The sequence below is a fragment of the Hyalella azteca genome, unplaced genomic scaffold (assembly GCF_000764305.2).
Source record: "Hyalella azteca isolate HAZT.00-mixed unplaced genomic scaffold, Hazt_2.0.2 contig15709, whole genome shotgun sequence".
NCBI lineage: Eukaryota > Metazoa > Arthropoda > Malacostraca > Amphipoda > Hyalellidae > Hyalella > Hyalella azteca.
In genome coordinates this window covers 194,455-219,042 of record NW_025945551.1, presented here as the reverse complement: position 1 = coordinate 219,042, position 24,588 = coordinate 194,455, and the positions used below count along the sequence as shown (strand labels likewise).

At 37.0% G+C, this 24,588-nt stretch overlaps 1 protein-coding gene across 4 annotated transcripts in view; it reads right to left on the bottom strand.

The window, feature by feature from the left end:
* LOC108670723 (ras-GEF domain-containing family member 1B) overlaps nucleotides 1-24,588 on the bottom strand; it is a 303,823-nt gene that overhangs the window by 112,322 nt on the left and 166,913 nt on the right. For 2 of the 4 annotated variants that reach the window (XM_047884607.1, XM_018158213.2), the window contains one exon: nucleotides 17,024-17,074. In XM_047884607.1, the coding sequence (XP_047740563.1) occupies nucleotides 17,024-17,074 (51 nt within the window). Of the gene's footprint in view, nucleotides 1-11,798; nucleotides 12,177-17,023; nucleotides 17,075-22,294; nucleotides 24,530-24,588 lie in introns of those variants that run through there. The other 2 variants (XM_018158214.2, XM_018158212.2) reach the window with 2 other exon arrangements.

The window sequence follows — 24,588 nt, the reverse complement described above, 5'->3', positions numbered from 1 at the left end:
CCTTCGAATGACAAGCAAGAAATTTCACTAACTTGGTATCTTTTGGAAAAGGAGTGTGGATGGTGTCATCTATGGATCTAACGCTACAACCCTCAAAGACTGGTATATTAATATGATTGGACAATTCGTGACACTGGAAAAAATATAATTATAACGTAGCATAAATTCATGCTCAATGCAGATTTGAAAGACATTATAGTTCGAATAACGAAAGATTAAAACAAAACTAGCAGCTGAGATTCACAAATAATAAGGAAAACACATTTCGAAATGAAAATAAAAAAACTCTAAAAAAAACTCTGACCATCTCCGTAATCAGAAGGTAATAAGAGACAGACAAAAGAAAGAGCAGTTACAAAGTGGATGTTTCCTGTGAAGTTTTCCTTATACGCGTGTAGTTATTAACATAAATGGGAACCACTGGAATTCTTGCACAATAGATGGAATATTCATATTAAAAAGAGCATTCAGTAATTAAATGAACTCTTCCGAAATACCTGGACCAAACGAAATGGTGACAATGAAAACTTAGCACCTCATACAAAATCTCGTGAAAGTACCAAGCTGTCTCTCTTGTGTGTGTCAGAGTCGCAATACAGAGTCATTCTTATCACATCTGCACATATAAACTTTCACCGAACGCGAACGGAAGCAAAACTCTGCTTCAATAATCTTTTTATCGCCTCAATCGACTTTCGTAACTAAAATAATCATCATAGAAATCGCAGCAAGCTCATGTGAGTATAGGGCAATAAAAGCTCATAAATCATGGTCCAGTGTACACCCGTTCATTTCTAAACATAAACTGGAGACAAGGAGGAAATTTTTTCACTCAAAAATGCCTTCACAATCGAACCTATGTACGAGAGGTGACTCTTTATAATCATCAAAAATGTGTGCACCAAACAACGCTGTCAATAATCACCGTCGGCACAATAATGATTTCTTTGGCAAATCAAGTGGAGGAAGAGGTTTCCTGGTCTGCTTCATTTATAAGCACGTAACTTGCACAAATTTTCATTGCGAGAGTTTAACTTGGCATAAAATTTCGAATATGATTGAGTAACGCTGCTAAAACTTTTATTAGGAGGTAGCGACAGTATAGAAAAAGAGCAATCGCCTTCACATCATCACAAGTCACAGTCATCATAACTATTGAACCATGACGCGGGTATCATGGCCAAGAGGACAAAACCACTGATACTTCGAAAGTAATTTGAAATTCATTGGTTTACAGTGTTAATGAAAAATATTGATTAAATTTACGAAACTTCGGTCAAATGTGTGTTGCCAGTAGATGAAATTCAAATAAAGAAAAAATTCAAATAAATAAAGAAAAATTAAAATTCGACAGTCGCGACGCTCAATTCGTTGATGTACCACACAGCGGTACCTACACAGTAGCCTACTTTGAATGCAGTACAATTAGAGTGAACAGCAGTCGCGACGTTCAATTCGTTCGTGTACCACACAGCAGTACCTACACAGTAGCCTACTTTGAATGCAGTACAATTAGAGTGAACAGAAGTCGCGACGTTCAATTCGTTCGTGTACCACACAGCGGTACCTACGCAGTAGCCTACCTTGCTTGAATGCAGTACAATTAGAGTGTACAGAAGTCGCGACGTTCAATTGGTTGACGGTGCACACGCCACACGTAAGTACCGCACTAACGACCTTCTAAGAGCACTTACAACTTCCGGCTCATGAAGTGACATCCTTTCGTCGAAGTCCCCTCAAGGGTTTAGAGTATTTTTTCGACTTACTCGAAGGGGATAGGACTTCTGCTGCTTAATTTTACTGAAAAACAAAATGTTTTTTCTCGTTTGAGCTCAAATATTATATCCTCTGCTGAAAAATATTACGTTGTTTCAAGCTAGAGAAAGAAATTATTCTAAAGTATGAAGAAGGAAACAATGCCGTTTCAAATTTGAGGACAAAAATATAGATGTCTATGCTAAATTATAATACAGAAGGCGAAGTTGTTTAAACGTTTGAGTAAAAAACTAGATTAATTGGTAGGAGTTAGGTAATCTTGAAAATAATGAGAACATCTTTACAAACAAAAGTTATGCTTGGTTGCATCTTGGTAAATTAAACTCCATACATACGAAATTTTACTACAATGAAACATAAGCATTATAAAAATGTTAGGCTTAAACAAAGACCACGGTTGATGCATGTGAGGCACACAAATTATTATACAACCGACGACAAGCGTACGTATATTTTAATTTGACAACATGAATTGAATTGTACTCATTATACTCGGCACAACAAACATGTTGTACGTACCTAGTACGAGAATACTAAAATTTCTCCAAAGAACGTTATGCTGAATGAATGAATTGCTCAAAAAATCAGTGCACACAAATTTACGAGCTTCCTTCAGCATCACACGTTTTGGCTTCACAATGAATAATTTGACTTCATCAATAAATTTTAATACGGCATAAATACGAGAACATATAACCACGATATTTCCCCTCCACTCATTGTTACCTGATCCTAAACCTTTCCTAATATTTACGAGGGTCGAAAATCAAATGAGAATCTCCAGCTTTCACTATGGCGTGAACGAGCGAGTAGATCAGAATCTGCCCGTGTGCCATGTGGCCAAAGATTTGCTATCTTACGTAATTTTCCGCGCTATTCGACGTTATCGTAGCATCAACATTGTCATTGGCTTTAATATTTGATGAGGTTTGTTAGCTTCAGGGATAGTGAAAGGTCTCGCGGGTTAACTTGTCAACAGAAGACACAATAGTATTAACTGAACATGCTTCTTAGAACAAACAAATATTGTTGCATAATGAATCATGCATCATGATGCTATGTAGAAAGCTACAAAATTTTACAATAAAAAATTGATTTTTTTATTATACCTAACACAGTTTTCAGACGATTAATCACAACTGGAGCGTTTTCCAGAAAAAATGTATTGATTATAGGCTCCATTGAGTCGAGGACTACGTACATATAACGAGAGACTTGAAGCATCACCAGAGGCTTCACTGTCACAGGTACTGGAAAATGCAGTAGGAAAAATGAATTCCAACGAAAAAAAATCCTTCCATTTAACACGTTTCAATTACTGAGATTAATCAGGTCTCATGTTCTAGACGACAATATTTATTTTAACATTTCAAAAGTGCAAATTAGCTTACAGAAGGACAAGGGGCTAACAGAAGATGATACAGATCCAACAAGGCTTATAGGAGAGAAGGTTAAGTTCTACGAGAGGTTGTCAGCGACAAGAAACAAGCATGATTATGACGGCCACGAGTGGATTTTTGGCACTATTCAATTTAAATCCAACTGGTCCACTCTAACGTTTAACAAAAGCAGAATTACATTTTTTTCCGTGAAATTATTTACGGGACATGGTGGTGATGATCCTAAACATTTTCATCAAACGGCCATTTTTATCGAATATCAATACACGTGTGAAACAGAATTAGTTATCAACTTATAGTTTTCCTCATAACTTAAATTTTTAAATTCGAGAGCATTGCAAATCCGTCGATTAACCCCAGAACAGCTAACCATAACAACCAGATTAGAAAAATCGTAATTAGATAATCAATTAAAAACTGAGATTCTACTCACTATTGTCGGTTTAGTTTAAGCTGTTAATTTCTCAGCGACGTTGATCCATGTTTGAAACCTGTTACTCTCACGCAAAAACGTGCGGAACGACAACGTGTTCCACAGGAACTTCATCGTAACCACAGTCTTCGATACGGAAAAAAATTTTCAGATTGTCGGAAATTTAGGTTAACTGATAGTATGAGCTGGCCGTTTTCTACAAATAGAAATTGCACAGTCAAAACTTTCAGTATTGTGCTTTTCATGGAGAAGCAAGTTCTAGCATGTTCAACATTATGTGCGTACCGTTCTTCAAATAATGAAAAGGCCATAAAGGCGATTTATAAATGAGATAAAACCACATGGAATAAATATGTGACCGTCGCACTTTCGAATAAATAAAATGGAAAAGCGAAATCAAAATAATTGCAGACGCCAAAATTTTCTGCCCATACGCTCAATAGCCTTACTTGAGATACTTATTTCTACAAAGTTTTATTGGATTTTACATCCAGTTTTTCTGAGCTGATAGATGACCCAGAATAAAAAAAAACAGATAATTACTGTATCCCACAAATGCAATTCGAAATTGAATTTACTTTATATCTAAAACAGAAACCTTCATGGTGACCATTGTAGGGAGAAGCAGTGAAATGATTCAATTAATTTCAAGTTCTCATATTTGTTTGTTTATCTATGGGTTGTAAGTGTATCCAGGCCATACATCTACGCTTAGGCAATCTCCGTATAGATTCATTATGATTCGCGATTATAATATTATTAGAATATTATTATTATTCGTATAATATAATATACCAATGTTCGATGGCTCGAACACTAATAAAATTCATACTGAAAAAATTATATATCAAGCTGAGATATGGTATGTCGAGCAATGAACATTTTTTTGATTGCATATACAGATCTTCTGACGAGTTTCATTACTTCCTAATGGCTTATTTACATGAAGAATATATATAAGCAACATCCAACGCGCTTGCGGTCACAAGTCTGCATGACGCTAATTTTTTTCCTCATCTTTTTGCAGCGCTGCAGAGCACCGAATTTTTATTTCAAAGGCCAGAGCAGACCATAACAGGCAGGCAGCACCGTTGCAAGGCTGGCATGGGTGAAGACAAACTCTTGCTGCCGCCAAAGATATTCCCAAAACTAAAACCATGGTTCCATCATATACAAATAATAACCAAATTTTATCAAAATTTGGTTATTATTTGTATTTGATGGAACCATTGGTTATTATTTGTATATGATGGAACCATGGTTTTAGTCGCCCTTTTGGTAACAGTCGCCCTTTTTCATCATATACAAATAATAACCAATGGTTCCATCAAATACAAATAATAACCAAATTTAATAAAATTTGGTTATTATTTGTATTTAATGGAACCATGATTACAGCTGACAATCTATCAGTGGTTTTGTTTTACGAACATTTTCATTGATTGCCTTCAATTCTATAGAATAATATTCTTAAAAGTTGTATTAAACCGAAACATTAACTGAGAAGTGATCCTCATACTCGTCAAATTTGATATTAATATAATTATGTCGTAAGATATACACGGATATATTTTTTTCTGTGTGAAATTAATTAATGTTCCAAGATTACCGAAAGCAGTGAGTAAATTAAATATATTTCAATAGTTGAAGAGGACCTTCAATGATGGTGAATCTCAATACGTCCAAGTTTCATGTTTGAACTAAATGATAATTAAATTCATCCACTTCAGTCAATTTTAGAATGATATTTAATCCTTTGATTCAAAAGACAACAACATAGCTTAATGTGTACGAAGTTAAGCTAACCTGCTAAGCAGTTATATTTTACTGGACAATCGTCGGCTTTGCGACGGCCGCCGATTAATTGGCCAAGATTGTAAAGAGAGTATAACACGACGCCCTCCAGCAGGATCGCTCATAACTTGTTGGACCGGCTACAGGAATGGAGGACCGAGCCATCAATCAGGCGACATATGAAAGCCTTATGCTTTGCTTCAAAGCTCCGTAGGAAACACGGAGTCGGCTGGCAACCGACAAGAAGAAATGAAAAAGTTTCAAAGGATTCACATCTCCCTCGTAGAAAAAAGTTTTCCTCCATGCAATGTTAGCTGAAAAATTGTTTGGAATTGGCAGGGAACCGTGTGCAACTCTTGGACACAAGCTCGACTAAAATTATTATTAATGGAAAGGCAAATGTTCGTAAATAAGAGACAATTCTGTGCAATCATGCATGCAAACATTTGGATGGGCTCATCAGAAGCATTCCATGATAAAAAATGTGAAAAATCAACTCAGTACGTTGACAGAATCGTTGTCACCGTCTCATTTTTCTCCGTGTTTGGATAAAATCACAACAAACACAATTATTATTACCTAGTACGTACAATTATAGAGAATATTAAGGAGAATAAACTAAATTCAATACTGGGATATTGAGCTCCCAAAAGATCAATTTATGAGAACAATAGTAGAGAATACGAGCTGATACACTCATTAAATCAAGCTCTATTTCGATTTTAATGGCGCGGAAAGGCATTGAGAATCCACAACCAAAAATCTGAAATCTCAACGAATCAGGAAATATCAAAGGGCCTAAATACATCATATCACACTGATTCCATCCAAACATATGCTTACGTGTGACTTGGGAGTCATTTCATTATCCCGAATCATCAGCAGCTGCTGCAATTTCTAGCTCCACGTTTTTTTTCGCTCCTAATTAGCGAAAGTAGAGCCGCACAATCTCTGTCATCATCGCATTTCCTCCCAATCTGGCCATCCTAATGGAACGCAGCAGCAACCATTTCGGTTCAAACCTTCTACCTCGCAACGCTAGTAAACTAACCTGTCGATAATTAATTAGGGCACTAATTAGGAGACGAATTCTTCATAAATTTAGCGATATCCAAAACTTTATTTGAACAATAATCGTAATTAAGAAGCATCCATCCGATCATTATACTCGCATGATTCACTCGTTATTTCATCACACGCTGAACATTTTGAGCATTAATTTTCAACTAATTACGAACATTCAAGTTCTATGATCACTTAAAGGCTTATCCTTCCTCATTGATTCTCTCGTTAGGCACCAACATTCATTGGCAGAAATTATCGTGCAAAAACATTCGCAACTGTACCTACAATTTAGTCAGACGGTAAAGCAATAAAACAGTTGATACGCATTACGTACATTAGACTGCGTTATCTGGATATAAAGAGCTAATACTTCATCCCAATTAAATTGCACCTAACGCTGTACTAAATAATAAAGAGTTAGTTGGCTCAAACAAATAAAAGGATAATAGTGTCGAAATAATGACACACCTCATGCATTATGACAAACCTCATGCATTGAATAATGACACACCTCATGCACACCTCACTGATGCGCTTTCTTGCCTGGCCAAGCTGGGTCCGTATGACCTATACATGAGCGCAGAAATGCATCGCTATTTGGACAAATTTCTCTCGATTTTCTGAGTGTATGCAAGATTGGCGCGCACCGGTTGAATAGGCAGCAGAGCTGGCCTGATATGTGGAGCTGTGGCTATCGCAACACGGCAACGCTTGGGCCATCTGGAGTTCAGGAATCACGCTTGAGTGCCCCGTTGAGACTTTGCAGCCCTCGGCGAGCATCAGCGAAGGCTCAGAAAAACTTTCAGGCATTAGAAGCATTATTAGGCACTAGAAAAAGTAAGAAAGGCGTCTAAAATTACCTTTAATTGAGCTAGAAGGTGAAATTTGATACCTTTCGATCTCAAAGATTCTCGATTCGTCCCAGTAATTAGCTTGGTTTTTTTTTTATAAAAGTTGAGTATCATAAACCATTCAAAATTATCCATAGCAAATTAGGAACCCAGAATCGACACTATTCTTCAATGATAATATATTTTGAAGTTGAAAGTTAAACTTTTAAGTAGTACACAAGAAATTTTTAGGTGTCATAACTCATTAATTTGTTAGTTCAAAAGCCCAAGAATCAACACTGGGGAAGAGATTACTGTGAAAAAATACCCAAGATCATTGCCGATGGAACTACCTGCATGCACTGCCAATTTGGCCCTAATTGCCGAGTATTTCTCATGATTATCAAATGTGATAATGATCATCGACTTATAAGCTTTAGACGATGAATTTATTGATGATCTTTGTGCACCACAAAATTAAATAGCCCTCGAATCTCTGACGCATGAAGCTTAAAAAGGAACACGAAGGATATTACACGAAACGTAACATGTGCGTATTTTTTCAATATATTAAATATTATAAATTATTGCTTATAATGTTTATAATTAATTATAAACATGTTATAATTAATTTGAAAATTGATAAAGTAACCTTAAATTTATACCATATTGAATTTTGAACGAATTGCATGTTTAGCACAAACCCATACATTTTTAGCGCATACATTTTGTGGACAAAATTAGGCGATGGAGGAGTGGAATTCGATTGAATCCGGACGCAAAATGGCCTAAGAAAAAAGTATATACTCTGATGAGATTTATGAAAAATGAAGTTATGAATCTTACGCAAGGGCTGATTCATGTAACTAATTTCGTTGTAAACAAGTTACGGTATTTAAAATCAGATATGCGGGATTAGGAACATAAACTTAAGTCAAAAACGAAAAATGAACCACATATGTGGGGTGTCGAATAAAGCATTAAATGTAAATTCTGGATTATATATAAAAAATTCGTTATACCAAGACAAAATTAGCAAATAAATCAAAGCTCGGGTACGAAGTTCCCGATGGCAATTCTAGGCGTCAGGCTGTCGCTTCCGAAGTCCTTTAAAGGCCTGAGAGAGTCTCCTGCGCCGAGCACCCTTCCAAGGCTGGCGCTTAGAGGAACAGGTGCAAGGGCGAAAACAACTCACTATTACCAGCCTTTAAAAGAAGACATATAATTATAATCGTACTCAAAACATTTTTCGCATTAAATGAATTCAGTCAGCCCTTTAGAGTGCATAAAATGTTCAAATAATCGGGACTCGATCGTGCTTTGATTGGTGATTAGTTTAACGGTATTTTGCAACGCAGACGACTCAACAAGTCGTCACTCCTTACAAATATAAACATTAAACACATCAAACTTTCATTTACAAGCAAAATAGAGCTAATTATCTGACGAATGAGAGAGATAATTTCAATTTGAATGGATAAAATGCATTGGGAACGTGCGTCATTCATTTGGTTACCTCAATGTTGTCGGTCTAATCAATATACTTCGAGATGAACTATACGTCTATTAAGAATAAAAAACTAAAATAACTTACATTTACCGGCTAATGATCACGATGAAGACCATAAGGTATTATTAAGAAATGTAATAGGTACTTCATTTGACGAATAGACAAATGGGTCAGAATATAAAAAAATTATGTTTAACACGGTTTTAACTAATTAAAACCGGAAAGCGCAAATTCGTTACCGGATCGTAATTAAACCGAGCAGCGAGATCGTTATATACAAGCTGAAACAACGATTTAACACGTAACACCAAAAGAGAATTTTTCTGTACTGCTATGCATTATCGGAAACATCGTTAATTTTATATAAGCGTGATCAGCTTGATACTCGATATTTTTTAGTCTAAAGCTTGATCTACATGTATTCCTCTACAAATGCCGCGTTAAGCAGAGTATTTTTATGTTGTGATATGAAGCAGAGAATTGTTCGATACATTCTATTAAATATTGCAGCCACTTTTGTGATGTGAATATAACAGCACCGTAATTCGTTCCTAGCTGTCACTATTCTGATAATAAACCTGAAATTTTTTTAGCTGAAATTTTTAACTATATAGGGCCAAGAAACAAGGGCTATTTCTCGTGCGAGTTGATTTTATTATTGGAGTCACTCAAGCAATGTGTGCAATGTTAAACTTAAAGTCTTTGAACTCTCTAGCATCTTTAAGCTACTCAAGTAGAAACCTGTCATTAATTATCCTAATCCCATCCTATTCCAATCCGGCCATCCTGTTATTCAAATCACAGAGCAGAGTGTGCAATGTTAACCTTAAAGTTTTATAACTTCTGAGCATCACTAAGCTATTCAAGTCTAAATTTCCTACATATTATGAACTTTATCATATGTAGAAATTATAATGTCACTTTACTGACAAGACTAAAGCCGGTCGCAGAGTCTACGTTGGTGTCTGACATCTCAGGTAAAACATTGTCGGCATATTAGGAACTTGAGCACACGTAGATTTTCACTGAATTTACTGACGATAATCTACTGATGAGAATCTACTGACGATAATCTACTGACGAGAATCTAATGACGAGAATCTACTGACGAGAATCTACTGACGAGAATCTACTGACGAGAATCTCCTGCCGAGAATCTAATGACGAGACAGGCAGGTCGCCGAGTCCACGGTCTCGCCTGGCGTNAGAATCTCCTGCCGAGAATCTCCTGACGAGAATCTCCTGACGAGAATCACCTGACGAGACAGGCAGGTCGCCGAGTCCACGGTCTCGCCTGGCGTCAGAAGGAAGGGCGTCGGTCATCAGGAAGCTGGCACGCGGCACGGCCGGATACGCGGCCCTCAACCTCCCCAGCGCTACTGCATGCGCGCGCCGGGTAAGCCAAGCGTGTCATCATCGATTGATTTATTGTTTTTTGCAACATTCATTGAATATTTTTTCAATATTTGTTCAAAATATGGAAACGAAATTATCATTTAATCAATATTCATTTAATTTGTGGGAGCAAAATTACTATTTCTTAAACATTCATTTAACACAAGGGAACGAAATTAGTTCGCTACCACCTACCAGTATAGCCTGTATAGGACAGTTTGCTATAGTGTTTAATAAACATCGTCTGAACTTTTCTACTCTGGTGTGAGAATATAAGAGCAAATCGCAATTGTTCACTTGTAGGAAATAAAACAGACTGAGTATTGCTACTTACATGGTTGTATGTACGTGTCGCAATTATTCTCGCACGGGACGGACGCATGGAAGCAGCAATCGCGAGATAATTGTTTCATATATAATTAATTCGCGAGATAATTGCAGAATATTTGCTCTATAGAAACAATATGTATATTATGTGATAATAACAAACATGACTCCTCCATGTAGTTCATTGGTTAAGATGTCCAGCCATCGCATAGGGGACTCGGATTCGATTTCCAGCTCGAAAGGATACGTATAGAAGGCGGTGCATCAGCATGGTCATGGACGGAGTCATCCAAAACTCATCAGAAGACTTGAACTATGAAAAGAAAAGCGCCGAAAAGCGCCGCCCACCACACAGGTACAACCGGATGCTTGGCGGGAGAAAACCTGGCGTGAACAGTCATCGCAGTTAACCACTTGTTTGGCAGGAATAAACCGTGAAAAAGTCTACGCTTTTCAGGTGAGGATTGAGCGTAGAAAGTTGGACACGCTGCAAGCTTGGGCGGATGAGAAGAAAGTCTCGTGGTTAACGAAACAAGATTTCCTAAATTAAGAGGTTTAACCATCAAGTACAGACGGTGGCTCTCGTTCAGAATATCATTAATAATAAGAATATTCAAGTTTTTAAGCTTTTAATGAGAATATCATTGAAAATTTTTAATGAAGACAATTAGTCACAAAATGAAACTTTATTATATATATTTGCAAAATAATCGCGTTTCACTTTAAATATAGTTGATCACGTAGTAAAGTTCAATGCCGAATAAAAAATCTCATGAGCGATATCACTGATATGACGTAGAAATGGAAACATAAAATATATAAATCCAAGGAAGACAACGCGAGTAAAAAAAATTAGAGAAATAAAAACTATACCAAAACACTTTAAGAATGTGAGCTAGTAAAAATAAATTGGTCAACAAATACCTCTAGCACACGCGTGCAAAAACGTTTTCTGTTAACAGAAGCGACGATTGAATCAGCCGACACGATCGTCCAAAGGATACATACAGAAATTTGTGTAGAGATCGAAGTACGATGACGGAAAATTTTTAGGATATAATTGTATCGTTCTTATTGTATAATTTTCAAGCATGGACAAAAAACTGGCATCACGCTAGGTCGACAGAATTCAAACACAAACAATGCAGTTATGGAACACATAAGCAAGAATCTTAATAATTCAATGACATAAATTCCAACATATTTCAAATATAATTCAGTTCACTTATGAGATTAATATCAATTCAATATAATCCGAAGCAACTCACCTTCCAAATCCTTCATGGTATGCAATGAGATTTGCTCCGTTTCTCTTTCACATGAAGTAAATAAAAATTTTGGTCTTCGTCTAATATCAATAAAGTGTTGTTAAACCATCAAACACACGCCGTTCTGTAATAAAGTTTTTAACACCTTCAATTTCAGCTTCAAATAACACCGTCTGTCACTTGACATTAATTTTGCACAATGCCGATTTTAAATTTAACACTTACTCAAGTGGTAGTACAAAGTAACGTTTTTTTTTCGGAGTAGGCAGAAACGTATATTTCTATTATTCGCTAATCGTATTTTGCTAATTGAGATTTTTGCACACAGGCAAAGCGCTGAGATTCATAATGCTGAACTCTAGAACACTCGTATAAACTGGAAAAAATAGTAAATAATTATCTATTTGAGTATAGCTGAACTCGTATTTCACATGTACTGTGATGAATTATCCACTAAAATGCCCGAAATTAAGCAACAACGAATAAATTTGTATGATCTGAATACTACATAACGTCTTTGAGAAATATCAAATACAACAACTATTCCATGAGATCAACGAAGACGTTCAATAATACATTTCTAAAAATTGCTCGCTCGGTCGTGAACGCGTAATAATACATTTTTAGCGCATTTTCTCATTTATGGAATAAATGCACTATTGTGCTCGCCATGTCCGTCTGTCCGTCCGTCTGGTCTGTCCGTCCGTGACTTCACTTTTTCGTCGACGAGAAAATGTGCTCTTTGTCACTCACTGCAGTGAGGAACTGAGTTATATTTCTTACAAAAATTCTGGCATCACTGAAGCAAAATTCGGACCATTCAGACGAATATTAAAAAATGTTTCATTAACAGACAAAACTAGACGCACACTCAAGTCCATGATGGACACCATCTATAGATTGTATGAAAAAAATTATACACAATCTTAACCAAACGGAGAATAACTTATCACTTGCACTCAACTTTGCAGGCAGAGGCCTGAGGCCGTACAATGCGTTAGTCAACTTTCAAGTCCCCGACGCAATGCAGTATGGAGTTCAGTAATGTGTTGACGTGATCAAAGAACGTTTGTGATTGTCTGGCATTTAAGGAACCGCTACTTCACAAAACAATCATATATGCTCATGCAATAATGCAAACAAAATGCTCTCACTATGCAGGTAACGTTAAAAATACGTCCTTAATAAATGTATATCGGAAACTAATTCATCAAATATATTTAAGAATAGGGGCATTTGGATCAGTGGCGGTTTTTCGCCATCGAAAGACGCATACAACCACTACGCGCGATGTCCTGGCGGCAACTGGCACAACGGGGGAGGAGGGAGATGAAGAGCTCACACTTGACTGCTCTGCGTTAGTACAAGAAACTTAGTGATCGTACCAAACTAGCTTGGAAGAGCATCAATATTATCCATTGTAAATGGACGATCTGGTGTCTACAACATCTTTATACAAGTTAAACAAGTAAACCTAATAATCTAGCAGCAGAGATTCATTAAACATCGGATGGAAACGAATTTGTCTGTTGTTGATTGTAATATGTCTGTCAACGAATTTGTCTGTCAAATGTAAAGGATATTACGAATAATGAGCCAACGAATTTTTTATTTCAGAATCTATAATAGCATTATATATGATCAAGTCAAGGAAAAAAATGATTGTGCATGGGAACAATACATATGAGTTCGCGTCCATCGATACGTCCCAGTACATAGGTACTAGTTTTGAACGTTCCGTACCAGGAGCTGAAATGAATCGGAACACGCGGCAGTTGAGCACGAATTTCGTCTCGCATAACGCTCGGTCACCAATCACAGGCGGTGGCAAAGGGGCGTGAGAAATTGAAGTGTTTTTGCATGGGTTGTTCATTACGTGGCCACTTGAAATGGTTAGTTAGTTGTGGTTGAAAGCATAGCAGGGTAATGGATACCCTGCAGGGGGCCACAGTCTGCGCGTGTTACAATAACCTATCATATAAGATCGTCTGTACTCAGACATCGCACTTTAAAAAATTATGAGTAATAATATTCACATGATAACATATATACTTAGCACTGATACGCTCTTTTCCACGGATCAGGATGATCCACGCAAAATGTTCCTCGAAATTTTTTCACAAAATCTCGCTCATTTATCGAGTGCGTATTTGAAAAGACGACACAAATAAAAATTACCGCAATCGTGTGGAAAATATTGACTCGAATGGAAGTTATTTACTGACCATTGGACAGATATTTGTGAAATCATTTTTATCGATACATTTTTGCATGAAGAGGATATTGCACTAAATTCTTTACACTGTAATAACCAGTTGTTGGCGTGTAATCAATAACGTAATATTATACATTATTATTTGAATTGAGACAATATAAACCTACTAATCTTAAAAATTTTATCAGTGAATCAACGCATACATAAGAATCCATTACTCATAATGATTATTTTAAAGACTATTTTTGCAAACGAGATCACACAAAAAATTCAGAAAAGGAGATATTCAGATTATATCGTAGTGACATCCTTGTTGTGTTGAATATGCCAGATTTCGAACATCTATAGGCACACCTTTTGCATCACAAAGTTAGCCATTGTCCACGACTGTAAAACTAAATAATGCAATATATGCAAAATTCAAGGTTAAAGTTCCTTACGCTGCTCAGTATGCAGTTATGCTACGAGATCGACACAAACATTCAAAGATATTTACATACAAATATGCACACATATAATAAACATGAACGAATAGGCACACATATATAGAGAGACAAACACACTCAAACACGCACACTCAAAAACGCAGGCAAACACTAGAAACATGCACACATTTAAACACGTACAAACATTCACGCACAGAAACATGAAAACATACAAACACAGATAAACACGCATACTCATAAACGCAGACAAACACAAGAAACACGCACACATTTAAACACATACAAACATTCACGCACAGCAATATGCAAAGACAACCAACACGCACGCAGCGTGTAGGTAGTGAGGGGGCGTACAGGGATCACACGCCCTTCAATCTGCCGCGAGATATGCCCCGAATTTTCATCATTTTTTTTTTAAAGCTTATAGTTCGTTACAAGTCGCCGTGTGCCTCATCATTCAGGAATGAATATTGTTCCTTAAATATAAATAGCATTGAAATTATTGACTATTCTATTAAGTATCTGATTTGAGCATGAATCTACAACCGGAATAAATTCAGTGATTATGTAAAAAGAATCCATTCACTTACAGGAATAATGTAACTTTGTTCGAACTTTTAAAATTTTGATAGCATTAATTGCAAAGTTTTGAGTGAAGTACAACTTAACAAGACCAATGAAATTAAGCTAAAAGTTAATAATACAGTATTGTTTAATCCTAACGCTACGCAATTAGAATAATTATTCAAGTTGGATCGCAACACTAAAGGGAATTAAATTAGATCTTAACATCAGGGATAATTCAACTTATAACAAAACGCATATGAAGAATTGAGCCCGAATCTCAACACTACGAGTAGTAATTCAACGTTTCTCAACACTGAGCAAAATTAAACTCAGATTTAACCACTACAGGAGACTCAAGTTGTTTCATTTACTTCGGTGTCTGATGGAAATGCATGCAATCAAGTTTGAAACTTGCCTAAGGATCTTTTCGTGTCATATTAATGTCATGAACAATGATGGGAGTCTCACGAAACGAGTAAACGTCGCAGAATAACCGAGTCGTGCAAATGTGGAATGCAAAAAATTTTAAATTTTTCTTCGTACGACATAGAAGTAAGTACTGTGAATAAGTACTGTGAAATAAGTACTGTGAAATAAGTACTTATTATGTGAAATATGTATTGTGATTACAGTCAATGTGTACAATTTTAAAGGGAACTTTTTACCAATCGCGACACTCGTTCAAAACACATGTCATTCACATGTTAAAATTGTATCAAGTGGTGTATTATTGAAAAAAATTGCATATATGAAGAAAGAACATCAAATATTTACGTATTTTTGTGCGCAAATAATCACTTCTCTACACTACGTTAACTCTCGCACTTTTACAGAATAATAATTATACGAAACTTATTTTCAGCATTTTAGGAAGAATTACAGTTAAATTATAGATCAGAATTAGCAACTGGCTGAAACATGGTCATGGCCTTGTTAAAATAAAGCAATTGATGGAAGAATAATGAGCTTAACAGACTATGAGATTTGCTTGCTCTAATTGCAAGCAATTTAAATCCTAATCAGTTTTAACGACCATTATCCGTTCATGTCAAACAATTATGCACATATTTATTAGTAAAATTTAATTAATATAAAGTTTCGAAATTATTTATTGCGCCTTCTCTGGAGAATATACTGGAATTAAAGCGGCCCAATAAGTGAAAATGAATGCAGGAATACAAATACCACATATTTATTGGTATATTGAGACTATAATTAAATGTTTACAGTAGAACTTTCTTCCTTTCAAGTTTTTCCAATGAAACTAATAAAAAATTTGTTGCAACTTCGTTCTACGAAAGTTTCCAGTGAAACCAAAATGCGTTAGTATTCTACGAGGGTAAAAATTCACTTACCAGTCAATGTTATCAAATAACTAAGTACTTCTTTCCAGGAAAAAAAATGCTTACAAAGTAGGAATTCCATGTTCTATCTAATAATCTATTCTTCTGACATTCACACATCCGTCCCCTGTTGCTTAATGAATATAGTATACCTAAAATCGTTTTTTATCACTATTTTCTTCTGGAGGAAAATAAATTTTCTTTTCTGATGGAGGACTCAATAATTTTTTCCAGCGCAATAATAACATAGTGCAAAGTATAGCGGTAGAATCACAAGATACGGCAGCAATTTAGTTCTACTAATCGCACTCCATGAAATGGGTCGTTGACAGAAATACAAGTTCTCAATATCTCAGCCGTAGAATTTTCGATGGTTAATTTTTGCTGAGAATAGTAGTAATGCATAGGTGCAGGAACGAGTTCGATGCTGGATGAGTTCATTCTCTTAATTATTAAAAACGATGATTATGACTTGCTATTTTACCTTATTAACGATCCAAACGAGCCCGTTTTTTGACAATGATAATCATAAATGAAAAAGTGGACTATAAAATAAGAGAAAATAGGTTTTAAAAGAGTTCATATTATTAACGAAATTTTAAACACAAGGGGTTGAAGGTTGATATCTATGAATAATTTTGTAAATGTACTCACCCTTGTCTTATGAGTCTGCTTGAGGCCAATGGCGGGCTGGCTCCGGTTACTCTGTAACAGAGAGAATAATGTAAAATCATTTATTCACATAAATGAAATAGTTGAGTCCGTGCTTCATATTGACAACAATACAACAAAACAAATTTTACTAAAATTTACATCTAAAGAACTATGGACTAAACAATACAATTCACAAGTTGGATTGGCCTTCTGAAAATTAGAATAATTGAACAACAGTTCAAATGCCTGCAAATTCAAAACAGTGGAATACTGAACGCGTACACAAAAGAGTACACTTGACATATAGTCTCGTAATCTATACAAAGTACGGGACTAATTGGCATGAAAATAGCATATGTGACCGAACCCAACTTTTGAACTCCATGGAGATCAGCAGGAAGAGAAAAAGTCGTGCCATCATCATTGTTCTTTTATGCAATTTTCTATTGTTTTATGTCAATGTTTTAATAACGCAGAGCTTATAACTTTGGTCAATTCTAGCTCTATGAAGAGCCGGCAATTATTGAATGTGAACGAACATCGTCAATGTTAAAGTAGTTAAGTAGGCAATAGTGGCGTGAAACTGAAAATTCAGATCAATGCCATCAATGTTAAGACTGAAAATTCACATTAAAGGCAATGCTCTAAAATCGAGGTACACGAACACAAAGTTAAAAAAAATTCACTGAGTGTTCAAACTCAGTTCATGAATGTACAAATAAGATAGATGAATATCAAAATAAACGAAAGATTTCAGCACAAATGGCCCATTTCACTAAAGGCGGAGAAGGGAGTTAGGGAATCCTAACTACAAAACAAGTTAACCTCACATGAGTTAATACACGAGTCGGAAAGCCGCCCCTATGAAGCTCTATTACACAGGTAGATAGTTTCTAAGCTGCTAATAGCATTTCGGTGTAAACTACTAGAAATTTTACTGGTTTACATAGATATAAATATTCGAAAAATTTTTACATCTTGATGATGTGGAAATTGATCTTGATGATCCACAGTATTCACATACTGTCTAAAGCAATGACATAAATTGAATTTAAATTCCCGTGTCATCATTTACCGTTGATTTAATCATCAGATGCACAGCATTGACTGACTCAGCCAACTTAATCTGCTCGAACTTATGCACCGTAGGGAGAATTATATATGTGCACCTAGCGAGCGGTTAAAGAACTAAAAAAACAAGACATAATTTAAAGACATAAATTCTGGGGGATGAGATCATATTTCTGTCTTTCCTTCTAAAACGACTTATGGAGCCGCATAATTTACGCTTCGCTTAATTTATTTGTTGATTTACTTCACTTTAAGACATAATTATAATCGTACGCAAAACATTTTTCGTATAAAATGAAATCAGTCATTCGGAGTGCATAAAAAGTTCAAATAATCGGGACTCGATCGTGCTTTGATTGGTGATTAGTTTTAAGATATTTTGCAACGCAGACGACTCAATAAGTCGTCACTCCTTAAAAAGATGAACATTAAACACATCAAACTTTCATTTAAAATATAACTCAGTACTCGCTGCAGTGAGTGACAGAGAGCGCATTTTCTCGTCGACAAAAATGTGAAGTCACGGACGGACGGACGGACAGGCAGACGGACGGACATGACAAGCACAATAGTGCATTTTTTCCATAAATGAGAAATGCGCTAACAAGCACAAAATAGAGATAATTATCTGAGGAATGATGTGAATCTATCAGTCGACAGTAAAAGAGAGATATAATTTTAATTTGAATAAATAAAAAGCATTGGGAACGTGCGTCATTCATTAGTTACGTACCTCAATGATGTCGTTCTAATCAATATACTTCGAAATGAACTATGCGTCTATTAGGAATAAAAAACTAAAAGAACTTAAATTTAGGGGCTAATGATCACGATGAAGACCTTTAGGTATTATTAAGAAAAGTAATACTTCATTTGACGAATAGGCAAAAGGGTCAGAATATAAAAAAATATATAACTCTGTACTCACTGCAGTGAGTGAGAGAGCGCATTTTCTCGTCGACGAAAACGTGAAGACACGGACGCACGGACAGACAGACGGGTACAGACATGACGAGCACAATAGCGCCTTTTTTCCATAAATGATAAAATGCGCTAAAAATTATATTTAACACCGTTTTAACTAATTAAAACCGGATCGTAATTAAAACCGGACAGCGGAATCGTAATATTAGCTCAAACAACGATATAAAACATAATACCAAAAGAGAATTTTTCTGCACTGCTATGCATTATCGGAAACATCGTTAATTCTATATAAGCATGACAAGCTTGATACTCGATATTTTTTAGGCTAAAGCTGGATCTACATGTATTCCTCTACAAATGCCGCGTTAAGCAGAGTATTTTTATGTTGTGATATGAAGCAGAGAATTGTTCGATACATTCTATTAAATATATCAATTGTTACGGAATTTTTTACAGTTACCTATCAAGAGTTACTGAATTACTTAAAGCTACTATCAATTGTTACGGAATTTTTTACAGTTACCTATCAAGAGTTACTGAATTACTTAAAGCTACTATCAATTGTTACGGAATTATTTGAAGCTATCTAACAATGGTTACGAAATTACTTAAAGTTACCCATCCATATGTAGGATCGCAGGCTCCAGTATTTAAAGCACTGATGCCGACTCATGCTTGCAGATGAATTGTCTTTTTTTTATTCAATTAATACGTAAATGACATTAATACCGCTGAGTTGCAGCAATAATGGCAACATTGAAACTCGTGCTTGGATCTACATATACACTAATAGAAAAAAAAGCGTAAACGTCTCCCATGGGCGAGTCCAGCCCTAGTTCAAAAACAATGCACTCTATTTTAGTCTTCCACGCACACGTAAGCTATTTAATAATTACTCGCAAAGACCAACTCTGACTGACCGATGGTTGTTGTTGCATTGGCGTGTAAGTGTATTATTGTTGGTAAGGGGCCTTACAATAAAAAAATTACAAAAAAAACATTAGGTAACTCACTCAAACTTTAACAACTACACCATCAATCTAACAACTAAACCATTAATTTTAACCTCCATTATTACGCATATAAAAATTTAAGAAGCCTACAATTTAATAAGATAATTAATACCAATACTACTGGATTGAAGAGAATATGTTGGCCAAAAAAATACATCTCAATAATTTGCAAGAGAATCACTCTATTGTTAATTCATCATTCATTAACAACTCGGAGTTCGAAGTCAGCCAGTCAATAGAAACCGTGAAAGATTTTTTGCTTAACCCAAGTTAACGCATAGTTCTAGGAGCCATAGTCCTTGTTCCTACATTAACGAAAACGACATTAAAATCCTTCACGACTGCTCGGCTCAGGCGTTCTAAATGCCAATTCCCGTCTTGTTTGTACATTGCAGTTTTAAATGGCATGTTCATATGAAATTCTGAATACCACGTTTGTAATTTACTGTTTAGTTATCGTCGAAGCTTCGGTGGCCACCAATGCTAGTACGATGTTTCAGTAATAGTTCTGTGAAGGCAGCAGCGGACGTTAGGCGCGTGGCCTTTAATTAAATATGCAGATGGTATGAGAACCGCGGTTCTTGGTAGGGGCGATCTCGATAAATAGAATAGAATGGATTGCAATTGAATTGGAGCTATCAAATTTTGCCCGAATTCGGAGGGACAGAGTAAGAAGACAATTAATTTTATGTGTTAGTTATATGTCAGTTTGAAGACAGTTCCATAATTATAAAAAATTCTCTGTCAAAAGGTATAATAGCGTAATTACGTCTGTCTGGACTTAATCGAATGAATATGCATTATTATTCGAGTTCAGACGATCCGACCGAAANTCTGTCTCTTATACACATCTAGATGTGTATAAGAGACAGGATTTAGATAAAGGAATTCAGTACTTGAAGTGTTCAATTGGGCAATGAGTTAAGCTTCCTTTCTGTGATACAATGACAAACTTACGACCTCACCGACCAATAAATGACCGTATGATCAGTCGATAGAGAAATCAATAAGAAACAAATTTAGAAAATGATTTGTTTCATTTTGACCATTTTGTTCGTCCGTAGCACTCGTCCGTTCCTAATTCTTGTGGATTGTATACAAGATTATTATCTATTTTATTAATTTTACTTGATTAAATTTTTAAATAGCGGCTTTTGAATAGAATTTCGAATAACATGATGACAAGAAGGTCGTAAAACTCAAAACTGTTAACAAGGATGAAATGTTTCTTTTTGGCCTGCAAATCCGAAATTATTGTCGAGTTATTCCACAAGAATTAAGAAAAATTCTCTCTCAACAGGCATTGGCCAAAATAGCCAAAACTTTACAAACGTCTTTTAGAATGCAGCAAAATTTTTTGGACTTGACTGCACCACCTGCATTCAGCTTAACAGCGGATGACTAATAAGCCAGAAATAGAGTTCGCCGCCCGCTTTTTTTAAATGAAGTCAGAGGAGGGACTTGGAAATAAAATTGCAGAGTAAACATAGTAGGAGGATGTACCCTAAGGTTCCTGATGTTTGAAAACAGACCAAGGTTTAACAGACTGGGGGAAGAGTAGCACATCACATGAAAAAAACAATCAACTTTGATTCCTTTTTCGAGTTAACACGTTAGTTGCAGTTCATGAGATGTACCACTCAAAGAATGTAGAGTCACATCTCCTACATATCGCCTTGTTAGAGAAACGGCACCTTGATAGCCTGAAAAAAATTTGTCGTGGGCAAATAGATGATAGAAGTCAGGTGCGAAACGAGAAAACTTTAGCACATACAATTCTAGCCATACAAATGGTAAACATCAACACCACTCCTATTAGAAACATAATTTTAGATATATACTGCAAATGAAAAACTGAACCTTTATTATATGCGTAGATATGATCCAAAGCCAGGTTGAGAATTATGTTTCTTCGGAAATAAAATAAAACATATAACGTACATACATCGTACGTTATACAAAAAATTAAATCTGGATAAACAAATTGCATGCGGTGCAGGAAGGCCATGAGAGGAAGTGTATATAGTATTTTTCTTAATAAAAAATTAAAATTCGACATTAATTAGCTGAACTAGTGTCTCGATCCCAATGTACACTGATCATGCCACAGCGGAAGCAAAATTAATTACTTAAACGATGCTCCGTCATTAAAGTAGACTTGTAGCAAGGATCAGGGTGGAAACGTCAAACAGCAAAGTTAATTTGTAAATCAGTGCCCCGGCGGTTAGAGAGCGCCGGGTGGGTAAGGATGGAGGCTTACCTTGCCGCGATCGGCGCCGTTTTGCTCTCTTTGGGTAGCACTTGCATCCGCCTCTTCCTCGTGAGCTGCTTGCTCTGATGACCGCTGAAATATTGGCTTCTTCTCTTGCTGTTGTTGTGTCTCGTGTCGTTGCGCGTCGTGTGAAATTTTGGATTTAGTATTTTGATTTGATTTTTGACGTGAATGCAAACCTGGAGGAGTATGCAACTGCTGTTGATGGTGGTGATGGTCTTGCAAGTCTCGTGAAAGTTGACTGTTGTCTGACGACAGTGGAAAGTTAGAATACTGATGTTGCTGCATTGGTTCTTTGTATTGTGATGGTTGGCTATGTTTAGGAGGTTGTGTTTCTAGACTGAGTGGCTCGTGAGAATCAACCTGAGTTTGGAGAGGCTGTCGGATTTCCTTGTCACGCAGGGTGTTTTTTGGCGGCAAACTAATATGACCCTGATTTTTCCCTTGGCTAATTAGAAGTTTACCTCCTTCTTGCTCTTTGTGATGTGATTTGGATTGTTTATGCGAACGACGTCGATGGGAAAACGACGACCGGGATTCACGAGACCGACTAGAATTTGTCGTTTCCTCTTGATGTCTCAGGTCTTGTACATCTGTCAAACTTGAATATCGTTGGCTATAATTCAGAGCACTGTAGTCTGAGGCATTCTGCGGTTGGTATTGCAAAGACCGGCACTCCAGTTCATCATTGTCGACTAAGAGATGTCTCGATAATTTATCTTGACGATGACAACTCGCTACTTCACTTCGACGTTCCTTAGCAGCAGCATCTCGATTGCAGGAGCGACTGCTTTTGTGTCTATGATGGCGCTTCTCATGATGTGACTTCTTTTCTTGAGCTTTGGAATGATCATGATGGCCAAATTCCGGTGGATTCAAAGATTTTGAAGACTGGTGAAGCGGTTGAGTCTGAATCTGTTGAAATAATTCGAGCCTTTGCTGGTTTTGGAAATCATACTCTTCTTGACAACGCTTCTGATGCAGCATCTGTATTTCTAGAAGATGTTTTTGTAGAGATTCATGAGGAGGAGGCGGCTGCTCGACCGGCTTGTAGTGATAAGCTTGCACGGAAATCTCTTGAGGATACGACGGTTTGACCTGAAACTGTTCAACATTGGAAAAAGTTTGTGGGTTATTTTGCGCATGCCAGCTTGGATGATAGGCAAGAGACGACGGATACTTTTGATCGATGTGCTGGGGAGGCTTGACAACATAATTCTTCGGTTGCTGAGGAGGGGCTGGCGTGGGGAGCGTGCGACTCATGTACTGGGAAGGGATGGGATGCTGCAAGAGGGAATTTGAAGTCTCGCAATTCTTTAAACTTAGGTGGACTCCATTCACGTCCTGTTCGGCTCCACGAGACAATGATTGAAAATCACTAATTCGATTATACTCAGAGTGTCGGTAGTTTGTTTGACGCCTGGGATCGGAGGAATTGTGAACGCTATGTGGATTTTCATCGTAAAGCCTAAGGTCGGTGTGAGAGCGAGTTGCAAATGCGGCCCTGGCGAGCGATAGGACTCGGTATCGCACCTGGAGGCTTGTGGAAGCCGAGACTCCTGACGCGTAACCCGACACGACGGTGAGGGGAGAGGTCTGTGAGGGCGGTGTGACCTGAGACTCGGAACTTTCAGTGGGAGGTAGAAATGAGGAAACATCAAAGGGCGGATTTTTGGTACGAGGAGATTTGGGTAGAGGAGAAGCCGGTGGGCAGAGTTCAGGTGGAGGCTGGATTGTGCTCAACAAAAGAGGTTGGTAGGAGAAACCCTCTTGGTTGGCACCGTTCCACGCTGACACGAGAGACACGAGCGTGTGAGGTGAGGGTGGAGGCAGAGGAACGTTGTAGGCTGACGACTGCGGCAGTTTGCGTCTTTGAAGGCTGCGGGGGAGAAGAGATTCTGGAGGAGCCTCGGGAGAACTCCTAACTGGATGAGAGTGTCGTCGGTGATGGGACTGCAGGATACCATCAGTATCCACGCCTCTTTTTTTACTGTCGTCAGTTTTGTCTTTCTTTTGTCGGTGGGGAGGCAGCGGCGGCTTGCTAAACGCCAAGCTGTTGCTGCTGGCCGAGTCTTTGCTATCTGGTGGCCGTGATGGTCGACTTGACGAAGGAGCGAGAGCTCCTCGCAATAAAATTTTGTAGCCACAACCATCACATCCAGCGTTACTGCCGGCGCCGAGCTGCCAACAACTGCATAGTCCGGCCATTGCTAGCAGGTCAGGTGGAAACTCACTCAACTAAACTTTTATATTTGAATATGTGAGAAACGAAGGTGACTTGG